Below are 13,329 nucleotides of genomic sequence, written 5' to 3' on the forward strand. Positions count from 1 at the left end.
CGTACATACCATACGTACATATGTGGCTACGTGTGTGCGTGTGTCAGTCAGAGTTTGTTTGCCAGAGTGCCAGAGTGTCTGTATGTCTGTGTTTGTCGAGCGTAATCAGCCTTGACATGCATTTGCTGCATGCTCCATGCTCCTTAGGCGGGGTATGTCTAGTCCGCAATCAGAGCAGAGTGCAGAGTGCTGCATATCGCTGCTGGGTATCCCCTAGTCGAGCAGCAATGGCTGCTCCACTTGCTTTATTTTGTCGAATGTCAGTGGCAGAAATTTGCAACTGTTCAAGTAGCGCGCTGCTGCTGCTGCTGCTGTTGCTTGCTTCTGCCTCGCATTGTTGTTATTAATTTTTAAGCGCTGCGGCGCAAGGATAAAACAACAAGCGCTACCAGCAGTAGCAGTAGCGGTAGCAGGAACAGCAGCAGCACGCACCGAATACTGCTGTCGCTCGGTGCCTCGTGCTCCGTGCCACATGCCATCGTGCCAGCGTCAGGGTCTACATGGCGTATGAAAATTGCTTGACATAAACAAATGCGGCACGGACACACACAGACATACACGTGCACGCACGTCCTTCCGTGTGGAAGGAGGGTTTGTGGGGGTGGGTGTGGCGTTGGCATTGGGGTGGTGGCAAATGGTTTACCGTTGATGTTTTATGCACGATTTAAACAAAAAAAAAAAAACAAAAAAAAGAGAAAAAATATTATAAGAAAATAAAGCACAAAAAAACGAAAATAAAAGCCAAAAGAAATACAATTTCTGCTGCTGCTGCTGCTAGTTGTGTGTGTGTGTGTGTGTGTGTGGGGTGGCTGAGAATGAGAATGAGGCGGGGCTGGAGTGGGGGTGGGGTGTAGAGTAGTAGAGTGGTGGGTGGCTGAATCTGAATGGGCGGGCGTTGCGTTTGCGGATGATGGTTGTTTTCTGAAGGTGTTTCGTTACAAGCGCCAAAAAAAGGTACACACGTACACGAAATCCAGGGTTGCATTACACAACACAGCGCACATTTGCCGCCAGAGTTGCCACCGCCAGAGTTTCTACACTGCTCGTTCGTTGTTCGTTGTTTTTTTTTGTTTCTTTTTGTTTCTTTTTTTTTTTTTTGGCGTATTTCTGTTGTTGTTATTTTGTTGCTTCTGCTGGTGCTGGTGCTGCTTCTGCTGCTGTTTTCCTTATTTTTTGAACATACGCGTGCGCCAAAACACGTATACGCACTGATACACACACATATGCTACACACACACCCATACATACAGATATACCCATAAACACACACACACACATTCTACACAGATACACACAGAGATACTAATGCAAGTAAATTAAATACGCTAAATGGGGGGAAAACATTTATTTGTATGTGTGTGTGTGTGTGTGTGTGCGTGTGTCTGTTCTTATATACAGCAAGAGGAGACGACTAGGGGGGTTGGATGTAGGGTATAAACTACAGACCAAGGGTGAGCGAGCGGGGGGTTGGGAAGGGGGGAGTATAAAATTAACTATTATCGCAAAGCGGTTGGAAAAACACGCGGCAACGTCGACAAAGGCATTCAAATTGCCGCACCTACAGCGCCCGCAATGGGCGGCAGGATCAGAGACGAGAGGAGTGGGTAGTGGTAGGGGGTAGGGGGTAGGGGCTGGGTATCCTTGTTAAATGTGCCTCGGCATTTGGTAATATGGTTGTTTAAATTACACCACCCTCATGGGGTGGCACCGTGTGGCATGGGGGGCGTGGGCGTGGGCGTTGTCATATCGACCGCACGACCTGCAAGACACGAAACACGACAACGAAAGGCTCGCTCGCTGGCACAGGGGCCACAGTTGTAAAAACAGTTCAATTAATTTAAATAATTAAATGTGGGACAAACTGTTTTAATTACGCTGCGAACGTTGCTCGAACACACGCATACATAGAAGCAAGTAGAGATACTTGCGTGTGTGTGTGTGTGCATGAAATGTAATATTCACAGCCAGAGCAGAGCCCGGACATCGCATCCTCCTCAGCACAAGCCTCTGCCCACACCACCCCACTCGCACATGTGGCAGAAATTATGCCCCGTGGGAAATGGCGCGAATTTGGGGCGTGCTTTGGCAGCCAATAAAACCATGCAGCAGGGCTCCACTGAGCAGATTGAGGGCAGATCATCCCCTATCCCCATATCCCTTATCCCTGTTCCCCCCATCACCCATCTCGTGCGTTGTATAATTGGTTTGAATATTTAATTGCTGCCAGAATGAATATTGAATTCTATTTTTTGGGGGGTTTGTCTGTGGGGGGGTCTGTGGCCAAGCCTCATGTCTCTTGTACTTGTTTCTCAGTAATGTAAAAATAAACGCGTAAATTTACGCACTTCACTCATCTCAGTTTTGTTGAAATTAAAGACGGAATTACACTGCACTACACTACACTTCGCTACACATTAATGCCACTTGTGCGGTGCGCATTGTTTTACATTTAATTATCAGCAAATCATTCCCTTATCGAAAGCATTCGTCATTGTGTTCATTCATAGTTTTAATCCCTGTAATTGTGGTTGGGGTCCTTTGTTTTTGTTTTTGGTTTTGGTTTTGGTCTTGTTTCTTATTTACTTGACTAAGGATTTTGGTTTTTGGGTTTTGGTTGTTTTTTTGGTTTTTTGGTTTTTGGTTTTTTGGTTTGTTGATTCTCTTACCAGCTTCGTCTGGCATTAGCTGAAAGAATGAGTCGGGCGGTTGTGTTGCAGCCTTGACATTACGTGGCGCTGCCGGAGCGTCTTCTATTGAATTGAATTTGAATTTTTCAATGGTGGCATCCAACGTCAGCAAGAAAAATTCGAAATTCAATGCGCGAGTGAGAGTCGATGTTGAGAGTTTTGGCATTGAATTTGCATTTTGCATTTGATTGCGGCGCATGATTAGTATGAGATAGTTTTAGATCGAGTAGCGGTTTGGTTTGGTTGGTTGGTTGGTTTTTTTTTTTTGTTTGGAGATCGATGGAGATCGTGAGAAAAAGAGAAGAAAACGAGAGAAAAACAAGAGCGTTATGTTAGAGCCAATCCATAATAGAGAGGGCCCCGACCCGAAGGATCGAGTCTCCTCTGGTGCAAAGGTTTTCATGATAGAATAATGTGCATACGATGCTGGAACGACTGCAGCAAAAGGAACCCAAAAGGAGCAAAAGGAAAATAGCCAAAGCAAAAAGTACTAAATGCAAAGGAGGATCGAAGGAACATGGAAAAACTCACCCAGCGTCCGCACGGTCATCACTTTGCTCATCATCCCGTCGCCGAGAACGTTGCGGCCCACCACCTGGAACTCGTAGGTGGTGCCGGAGGCCAGCCCATTGATAGTCACCTGGGTGCTGCCCGAGGGCGTCACTGAGATGGTCTGCCAGTCGTTGACGCCCGCCTCGCGGAACCAGATCGTGTAGTCCTGCTTGTACTCGGAGCCCCCGCTGTAGCCGGGCAGCCACTGGAGCGTGATGGAGGACTCGGTGGCCTTGCCGGTGATGTTGTAGGGGGCATGCGGCTGGGTGCCCTCGATCACCAGCTGCGTGACGGCCATCAGCGTGGCCACCTCGTTGGAGACGACGCACTGGTAGTAGCCGAAGTCCTCGCGCCGCAGGTTCTCGATGGTCATGTTGCCGCCGGATATCTTGATGCGGTTGCGCTGCGAGTCGGCCAGCTGCTCGCCCTCCTGGCGCTGCCACTTGATGGTGGGCCGCTCGGTGCCCTCCGCCTCGACGGCGTCACAGTGCATCTCGACGCTGTCGCCGACCTTGCGCTGGTAGAGCGTCTCGGGCTCGACAGTGAAGGCCGGCGGCTTGCGGACCAGCACGTCCATGAAGCCGGAGGCGCCGTGCGTGCCCTGGGCATTGTAGGGCGTGCAGGAGTACTGGCCCTGGTGCTCCTCGTTGACGCGAGTGAAGAGCAGCGACCCGTTGGCCATCACCACGATGTCCTTCATCTGGTAGGGCTCTAGCAGGCGCTTGTCCTTTGTCCAGGTCACATACTGCAGCTGGGGACTCGACTTGATGTAGCACTGGACGACTCCTGCCAGCCGGAAGGGCAGATACTGCACCGTGGGCGTGAACGTGACCTTGGCTGGATCTGTGGAGGGCAAATGGATGACTGAGTCGAGGAGGAATAGCATGGAATGGAATGGCCTGGACTCACATTCGACGCTGAGGTAGGCGGACGCACTCTGCGGATCGCCGATGCCGTTGGTCACCTCGCACAGGTACTGGCCCGAGTCGTCCGGCTTGATGGGGTTGATGATGAGGGATCCGTCCTTGCGAATGGTGACACGGGTCTCCAGCGAGGCGACCTCGCGCACCGGCGAGCCCTCGCGGAACCAGCGGACGGTCACGTTGCCGGGCATCGCCTTAGCCTCGCATGAGAATATCACTTTTTCGCCCTCGAGCTTCGTTTGGTTGGTTGGGGGCACCTGTCGGTCGCAGTCGGAGAGAGACAGGCAAAAGAGAGAAATGGAGAAAAAAGAGAATCCCTTGAGAAAAATCTGCACACTGGTGGCATGGGCGTACAAACTTATGACGGTTGACTGTTGACTGTATTTGTGGACTGTTTTGTTTAACTAATTCAAATGATGAGCGCCGTAACTTTAACCCTAAATCCCCTTCTAACAGAACAGAACATAACGGAACGGAGCTGAACGAGTCCTGGAACGTGGCATGGAGCTTGACAGCTAATTTTTGGCTGTCGCCGTCATCGATATCCTTTGTGTGCAGTCGCTCTCTCACTCCCCGACGACTCGCCTCGACTCATGAGAAATAACATTTCTGCTGTCACAACTATGAAATGGGGATCCGCTCTTCCCTTCCCAATGCTCCGCTGACTGCCATTGACAACTTGTCAGTCAAATGTCAAAAGCGAACATTAGGAACCCTCTGCTCCCTCTCTGCGCCCGGCCATTCGATCCGTGATGTCCTGGTACCCGTCCCGTCCCTGGTCTGGCTGTGGCTCTTGCTCTGGGTAATTGCATGAGTGCATTCCCTGCCTGTTGTTCGTCGTTTGGGTTATTTAATGGGCACATTTGCTTTTGCTGTTGCTTTTGCTGTTGCCTTTGCTTTTGGGCAATTTGCTTGCAGAATGTTTCATTTGAATTAGTTTTAGTTATGGCAGGACTGCTGCTGTGATGTGGGGATGATGTGGGTTGACTGCGGACCGGAGGAATAGCCTCGTAAATTCAATTGAAAGCCCAGTCAAATGTGTGCGTTTGTGTCTGTGCTTTAGCCATCGCCTCTTGGCGATGTCCTGAGCTTGTGGCCACAGATACAGATAAATGTTATTGCAATATTTATGCGAAGATTGCCTCACAAAATGTGGCAATTGCAGTAATTGAAGTTTGCTTCCGAGGTACTATGTATATGTCCTCGTCTTCGTCCTCGTCCTCGCCTTGGTTTTAGTTTTCGTCTGCCTCTAAGCTCCCTCCCCCACCCACCTATTGGGTCACAAAAGGTCAAAGTTCAAGCCAACGCGAAGGCAGGAAGCAAGGAATATGAGAGGGAGTGGCCTCCGCATAGCTATGGCTCACTGTGCATAGCCCGAAATGCAAATGCATTAGCGTCCCGCGCACAAAAGTACGGTATGGCTCTGCATACGACTAACCCCCCACACATGCCCCACACTTGCACATGCACGAGAGAGAGAGAGAGAGAGAGAGAGTGAGTGTGAGTGGGTGAAAAGGTAGCAGGGTATGGGAATGCCAGACCAGACCAGACCAGGCGAATGACCATGTCAAGTGTATGCCTGGCGCATACGGAGTAGTTCCTCCTCTGCACCAGTACGACTACGAGTAGCTTCCGCTCCCCTGCTGCTCCACTCCCACTATTCCGTTCCGTTTGGGGCACTGTTTTGCACTGACTCTCTTTTTGTTTCGCCTGTAAATGGAGAGACGGAATGGAGACGTTGCATGCGGGGCAGGATACGTGCGGTGGCGCACGAAGCATCCCTCCACTGCATTTTAGTGCCACGAAGGCACACAAAAACTTTTACGCTCGTTGCAATTTTTCCCCTGCGCGTTTGCTGGGGCTCTTGCTTAGCCGCGTTTTTGGTTTCCGCGCGTTTTCTGGGCTCTTGGAATCAGAATACCAAATACTGAATCGGGTTGCGGCTGCTGCTGCTGCTGCTGCTGCTGATGGGGTGGCTCTTCACGCCCTGGACATGGTTTGGTCTGGTGATTTCTGAAGCCTCTGCTGGTACTGGTGGCAGCCCCAAAGCCTTTAGAGTGATTAGTTTGCTTTCAATTTAGTTGGGGCTGGGACAGAGCAGGGGACTGCCGCAGATGGAGGGTCTGGGTCTTCGGCTACGGTTAATGGAAAAGCGTTGAACAGATTATATGCAGTATATGCGGAATGCGGAATGCGGAATGCGGAATGCAGAATGCAGAATGCAAACAGAAGATGCGAGTAGAATTGAGTTCAACACTTACTCTTATAGCAAATCTCTCATTGACGGCATTCGGGGACGCTGGGGGGGACTTGGTGCGTGCGTGCTTGTCGGGCGCGGCCTTATCCTTTTATCGCGGGTAAATCAAGGGTTTTGAGTTGGGAATTGGGTGGGAAATGGGGCGGGTGGGGTGTGAGAGAATATACATAGAAACTATTAGCAAACCCCAAAGCGAGACTTTTGGCCAATGGATTCCCCACTGAATGGGCCCAGGGCTCCCTCTACCCGGCCCCTCTTTTGCTTATTTAAATTTCAATTTCAATTTCGATTCAGATTTCGATTTCGATTATGTATCTCAAAAGTAATTCATTTGTATTTAGGTTTTTACCATGATTACAGCGCCGCCCGCGATTATAACACGGGCCGTATGGGAGACTTGCCCCTCACCGTTGCGTGCAATGCAAGTGTACTCTCCGATGTCCTCGTGCCGTATGGTGGAGATCCGGAGCTCGGTGCCGTCGTTGAAGATGCCCACAGTGGGCGAGGGGTCGACGGGATTGGCATCCTTGTACCAGAGTATTTCCGGGGTCGGTGTGCCATCAGCCTGGCAATTGAGTATAATTGAATCACCTGCATACAGAGAGAGTGGGAGACACAGAGAAAGAGAACGGAGAACGAGAACGAAAACGAGAAATTAATAAGGTAAGTGGTGGCAATTGTTACGCTTTTTGGTTTCATTTGATGCGAAATGTGGGTAGGGGTAAGGTATAAGGGGAATGCACCCCACCCTGCCTCCTTCCGGGTAACTGTGCCACACGGCTTTGTTTCTGCTGCTCGGCTAACGGTGATAGCTGCTGCACCGCCACCATTTGCAGCAGACAATGGGGATACCCAGTCGAGGCTCTTTGTTGCAGTTCGTCCTCATCCTCATCATAGTACTTTGTGCCGCCTCACTGGGCTCGTTGTTATTCCTGCCTCTCCGCTGTTTGTGTGTGTGTGTGTGTGTGTGTGTGTCTGATTTATGCGCTGCAACGCCATTTTCTCTCGACGCATTTCCGGCAACGTCTTTTGTTTCGCTTTCGCTCTGTTGGGTTGGGTCGTGGCAGGGCGGGGGACAGCCACTTGGACTTGTAAACATTTTAACTTTTGATTAAGCGACGGAAATTTGATTTGATGCGATTGCGAACATAAAGAGCTTATCGATTTTCGTTCTCTTACGGGCGGACCTTGCCCATTCAGAAGATGACAAATGGCGGCACATAACTCCTTGGGGGACGCCCCGAAAGTATGGCCTGGCATGGCACACTTTTTACGACGCATGGCGACCGGGGACTGGGGACTGGGGACTGTAGTTCATTCTTGGGAATGGAATGGCATTTCCAAGGTGACAAACTCATTCGGGCGCTGCAACAAATTGCCGGCCATTTGACACAGTCAAAAAGAACAGAAAAGGAGAAGGGATAGGGATAGGCGAAAGGAGGGTGGGCACACGGCACACTCCACTTAATTCTGTGGCACGCTGACAGCGGGCCAAATAGGAGAGTGGCCAAATATGAGAAGTTGCTGCTCAGCTACTTCTCGGGGGAAAGTGAATGTGATTTATACAGAGGGATTGGGGTGGCATTTACTCACCTAAATTTACGTATATAATATCCTCGGGCGTAACACTAAAGCGCGGCGGTGCATGTACGTCTAAGTGGAACCATGTACCGTTCTTGTGCTGCTTGGGATCGCGGTTCAGGAAGACGACCTTGCACTCGTACCAGCCCTGATCCGACTCCCGGATGTTGGTGAGGTTGAGCGAGGCGCTGCCGAAGGGCGAGTCCTGCGAGACGCGCGACACGCGTCCCTTGTAGCCCTCCTCGATATGCTCCGGATAGCTCTCATACCAGATGTATATGGGCAGATCGGAGCCCTGTTTATGGATTGTGATAACGAGAGAACGAGCCATTAGTCTTCATCTGATTCGTTGCGACTCGCAGGGGCAGTTTTGATTTGATCTTCGACTGTAACGGTATGCATATGCATTTGAATGGTGCTATATGGCATCTGTACATACGATACAAACGGAGTCTGAATTACAGTTTTTACATACACTCGTACACTGGGACATGTTACGGTATACACAGGACACACGGGATACAGGGATATAGGGATATGGGGATAACAGACAGTTTTTTTTTGTTGTTATTTAACCTAAGGTTAGGGATTCAGATTCAGTATGAGATTGAGGCTGAAGTTGTGAAGCGGGTAAATTGTAAATACAATACAAAACAGATGCGAATAGCTCTAACACTGTGTGGAGCATGCATTATGGATGGGGTTATTTATATGCATATATATATATATATTCTATATCTATTCTATGTGGCATGCAGGTGGTAAGGCAATTACAAAAACGAAACGCAAAGAAAAGAAAATAGAAGAACCTGCGTACGCTAATCGGAAATTCAAGTTTCTCTCAACACAAACAACTAAACAACTGTCAGAAATAAATTGAGTTGCGACACATAAACACACAGACACACAGCTACATATACATATACAGCTACAATGACATAACTGGGTGCCCGCTCTCTCTGTCTCTGTCTGTGTCTGTGTCTCTGTCTGTGGCTGTGGAGAAACGCTTCTAAAAGTAAAATCTACAAACAGTCAAAACAAAAACTCATCACGTTAACGTGGAGAAATTGCGCTGCCGCATGGTAAACATTCCACTACACACACACACGCACACACGCGCACACACACAGATACTCGTTCGTTGTACACAGACATGGCCACACATTTTCACTGTCAACACGAACTCTCCCCAGTCTCTGCGCTCAGCACACCAAACCAAACGCTTCCTTGCCTCGTCGCCAGGCCAGCAGTTTGCATGCTCATCAACAGCCCCCAAAGGCAGAGGCACACACAGTGTGTGCCAGGGACACGGTGGCAACAATAAATCATCTGTATCTGTGTGTATCTGTTGTGTGTGTGGCAGCAACTAAAACAACGACGGGGCCAAAAGAGAGATACATTTGAAATTCTAGCTTGTGCAGATAAAAAAAATGTGCATGTAAAATATTTTGAGGCGAGGAGCAAAAATTGGGGTTAACCTGCACTCGCCCCCAATCCTCAAAAAGGCATCCGCCCCGGTCGCCCCGGTCGCCCCTGTGCACTCGCCTCTGGCTTCCAGCATGTCCTTTGTTTATTTTATTCGTTGGCGCCACATGCCATATCCCACATGCCACAGGGGCCCAAAAGGGGCATTTGCAGGCAGTGGGGAAAAACGAATGCATTGAACCGAATGCATTTTCGATTCGAATTCTTTCGCATGACCAGAAGTTGGCCAAAACCCGGCCAAGCATTAACACTTGGTAGAAAAAAGGATTCTTTACTGTCTATCTCTTTCTCTCTCTCTCTCTCACTCTCTTCCTGTCTCTCTTGCACTTTTATTGAAATATGAGGCAGTGGCAGTGGCACGTGGGAGTGACGGATACAGAGAGATAATTGCGTATACATAAATAATTGGTAAGAAAATTGCTCATACGCCATGTTATCCCCAGGCCTGAGAGTTAATCGATTTATTTCCGTAATTAGACGGGGGCCAGGGCCTGCTCCTGCCTGCCGTCTGGCAAAGATAGATAGGAGGCTCCGCTTCGGCTCGCCTCTCGCTTATTAAAACTTATAGACGTTTTAATAATTTCCTAGGCTGGCGTATGAAATAATTTGCTTTGGCATCCGAGGCAGAGCAGAGGGACCCTGTCATGGCACATTCAGGGACAGGCACTGGCACAGGGACATACACACAGACACACAGATACACAGACAGACAGACAGGCAACAAACGAGGTCCTGGTCCCTGGTCGTGGGGCCAAAATTAATATTCGCACTCGCAGAAGCGTCATAAGTTGGCTCGGCAAACATTTTTCCGCTTAATTTATTCAGTAGCAATTAATTTAGATTGCAACTAAGGCAACGCCAGACTCTGACGCCTCTTCTCTGTGGCCCATTTTTCTCCGCTTCTCTTTTCTCTCCCTCTGTGACCATTTTCGCTCTTTAAAGAGAGAGCGCAGAAAAGTAGGCAACGTTTAATGAATTGCCACACTGGACAGAGAATGGGTCTGTGAGAAGGTGGGTAGCGGGGGCAGGAATTCTTCCATTTCCTCCGCTTTTATGGTCCAGCAATGCATGTAATTATATGTGGGAAAAAAAGGTACAGCGAGAGGGACAGCGAGAGAATGAGAGATATACGAGCGCATAAATTAAAAGCTAAAGCCATGTTAATCCCTTTAATTCGGCCATTTACTGTTTTCCTTTGCTTCGCTTTCCCATTTGCCCCATTCCATCCATTCCCATTCCATGCCATTCCATTCGATTGCGAATGTGTGCGCGTGTGTGCACTTTTATCGCGACAAAACATAAACATACTTTTTTGCAGTACTTATAACTTTGTTTGGCATTAAAATTGCTTGTAAAACTTTTAACTTGGGCAAAAAAAGGCAGCAGCAGCCGCAGCCGCAAGAGTAGCAGCAAGGCAGGAGACGTTATCTGCCACACACACACACACACACAGAAAGAACTTTTGCACTGCATTCTCCGCGTGACTTTGACGCCCATCCCCATCGCATTCTTATCCTGGCCACAGCGTCGGCATTTCCACTTTATTATCCTTGCGGTTTTTCTTAGTTTTTGCTTGGCTTGAGCTTAGCTATCAAGCGGCAGCAACAATCGCTGCAACTAGAGCAGCAGAAGCCCCTGTCCCAGTACTAGACCCAGGCCCAGTCCCAGCCCCAAAGAAAGTTAGTTTCCTAGGCTTAGGCGTGCTTGAAATTATGGAAAGTAAGCTGTTTGAGGTTGAGGTTTAGGTTAAAGTTGAAGTTGAGCTTGAGCTTGAGGTTGCCCACGTTAGTTGGCTTCATCAAAGTTTACACTGCAGGCTGCAGATACAGCTGCAATGTCTCCCAGAGACAGCGAGAAACGAGAAATAAAATAAAATAAAATAAAGTACTAGAGGCATGCAAATAATTACACAATACGAGTATATGTATATACAAAAATTCCAAATGAAAATGAAAATTTATCAGAGTATGAAAAGTATGAGACATGACAGAGTGTATTGCTGTGGGTGGTGTTTTGGTGCTGGCTATTTCGAGGACTATTACGAGGATTGGATTGCCTCGTTTGCTTATTTGATTGGAATACAATTTGCTTATCCTACAGGAATTTGCATTGGTGGCAAAGTTTGGCAGTGGCAAAGGCAGAGTCATAGTCAGAGTCACAGTCAGAGTACGAGTACGAAATATATTGGGATGCTGGGAAAGTCCTGCCATCAATCCGTCACTAACTGATTGTACTGATGGCCAGTGGCAGAGTGGCAGAGCGGCAGAGTTGAAAAGTTTTCGCATTCATCCTCATGGAATTCGGAATAAATCTTCCGTCTGTTTATCTACGGCTCAACTTTCCCAAACATTAGCATATTTCTACAGAACTCTGTCAGGCATTTCTCCGACTGAGACTGAGACTGCGACAGTGCCGCCTGCCTGGTGGTTGGTTTGGTGTGGTGTGGCATGGTGTGTGGTGGGTTAAGAGTGCAAAAGGTGATGGTTTCCGAGTGGACAAAATCTTGAAAATTGGTGACTAATTCGTTTTCAATACGAGAGAACGAGTACGAGTACGTGGACGAGTATTTTGCTCAGCTATGAATAGTTGTGGCTAATTGTTTTGGATTTTTGCATAGATGAGAGAGGAGAATAACAAGAGCGGAAAATGCGAAAAATGCTGGAAAATTGTTTCGTTATGTTTTGCGTTGCAGTGAGCCGCTAAGCTAAGGCTACAAATTTCTGTGTGTACAATATGTTTCGAGTCGAACGATTTGCGAACGAATTTCGATACGATTTTTGGGTTTTTTTGATTTGCAAATGGAATTTGTTGTTGATATTTTCGGTTTTTGGTGGTTTGTGAATTTTCTGTTTGATATTTTGATATATATTTTGATCGAGTTTCTTCTCTTTCGCTCTCTTTGGGGGGTCCGGGTGCTGTGAAGCCCGTTCAATTCCCTTCAATTGACAAATAATTTCATTAAAATTTTCATTCGAATGCCGCAAAAATAATCATTTCAGAGTGTGAGTTCAGAGAGTGTGTGTTTGTTGTGTGTGTGTTGGTGTGTGTGTGTGTCTGTTAAGTGGGGTAAACTTAAAGAATGAAAGTTCCGATCCCAAGCAGAATGGTCGCTTGCAAAGCTGAAAGAAAGCCTGCTGCCTAAAAGGATCACACCCACACATATGGTGTGTGTGTGTTGTGTGTGTGTGTGTGTGTCTGTAGGGGGCGGGCAGATGGCAGATGGAAACTGAACTAAAATCGAAACGGGTAAACGGTAAACGGAAAACGGAAAGCCGAACGGAACGGAAACCAAATGCAAAATACGAATACCAATCGGGCAACACATAAACACTTATACGTATATCATACACGACCAATACACGATAGTAATCTCAAGCAGTGTGGACTATGGACTGGCGTATGCATTCGAATATATGTATATCGGATCACAAATTTCTGTTTTGTTGGTCTGCAGCACTGTAAACCGAAGGCCGTAAGCCGTAAGCCGTAAGCCGCATGGAGTGGAAGCTTTATGGCTAGCAAAGGAAACAGAAAGGATGCCAGTACAGAACAGAAAGGAAACACAGATCGAGAACTAAAGAAATAATAAATACAGATGCTGATTCGAGAAGGGGATGCTCTCATACGGGTACGGGTACGAGTACGAGTACGGGTACGAGTAGTATAATGGTAGAGTATAATTTCTTGTACGTATTGGTAGTATTATAGAAAACACACTGAATAGTAGAGTATTCATTAGGAGTAGTAGTAGTAGCAGAGAGTAGTATTCATTTAATTGGTTGGTTTACTGTGTCACCGCCTCTTGCGTGCGTGGTACGTGGTACGTGGTACGGGGGGTGGTCTG

The 13,329-nt window shown here is 48.0% G+C and overlaps 1 protein-coding gene across 11 annotated transcripts in view; it reads right to left on the bottom strand.

The window, feature by feature from the left end:
* The window catches only part of LOC111078815 (protein turtle), a 40,521-nt gene that overhangs the window by 11,034 nt on the left and 16,158 nt on the right, over positions 1–13,329 (bottom strand). For 6 of the 11 annotated variants that reach the window (XM_022373724.2, XM_022373716.2, XM_022373684.2 and 3 more), the window contains 6 exons: positions 8,013–8,295; positions 6,769–7,010; positions 6,424–6,507; positions 4,149–4,419; positions 3,219–4,082; positions 2,667–2,750 (listed from right to left, as the gene is read on the bottom strand). In XM_022373724.2, the coding sequence (XP_022229416.2) occupies positions 2,667–2,750; positions 3,219–4,082; positions 4,149–4,419; positions 6,424–6,507; positions 6,769–7,010; positions 8,013–8,295 (1,828 nt within the window). The remainder of the gene's footprint in view (positions 1–2,666; positions 2,751–3,218; positions 4,083–4,148; positions 4,420–6,423; positions 6,508–6,768; positions 7,011–8,012; positions 8,296–13,329) is intronic. The other 5 variants (XM_022373740.2, XM_022373708.2, XM_022373757.2 and 2 more) reach the window with 2 other exon arrangements.

This window comes from Drosophila obscura, unplaced genomic scaffold, assembly GCF_018151105.1.
Source record: "Drosophila obscura isolate BZ-5 IFL unplaced genomic scaffold, ASM1815110v1 contig_36, whole genome shotgun sequence".
Classification (NCBI taxonomy): Eukaryota; Metazoa; Arthropoda; class Insecta; order Diptera; family Drosophilidae; genus Drosophila; species Drosophila obscura.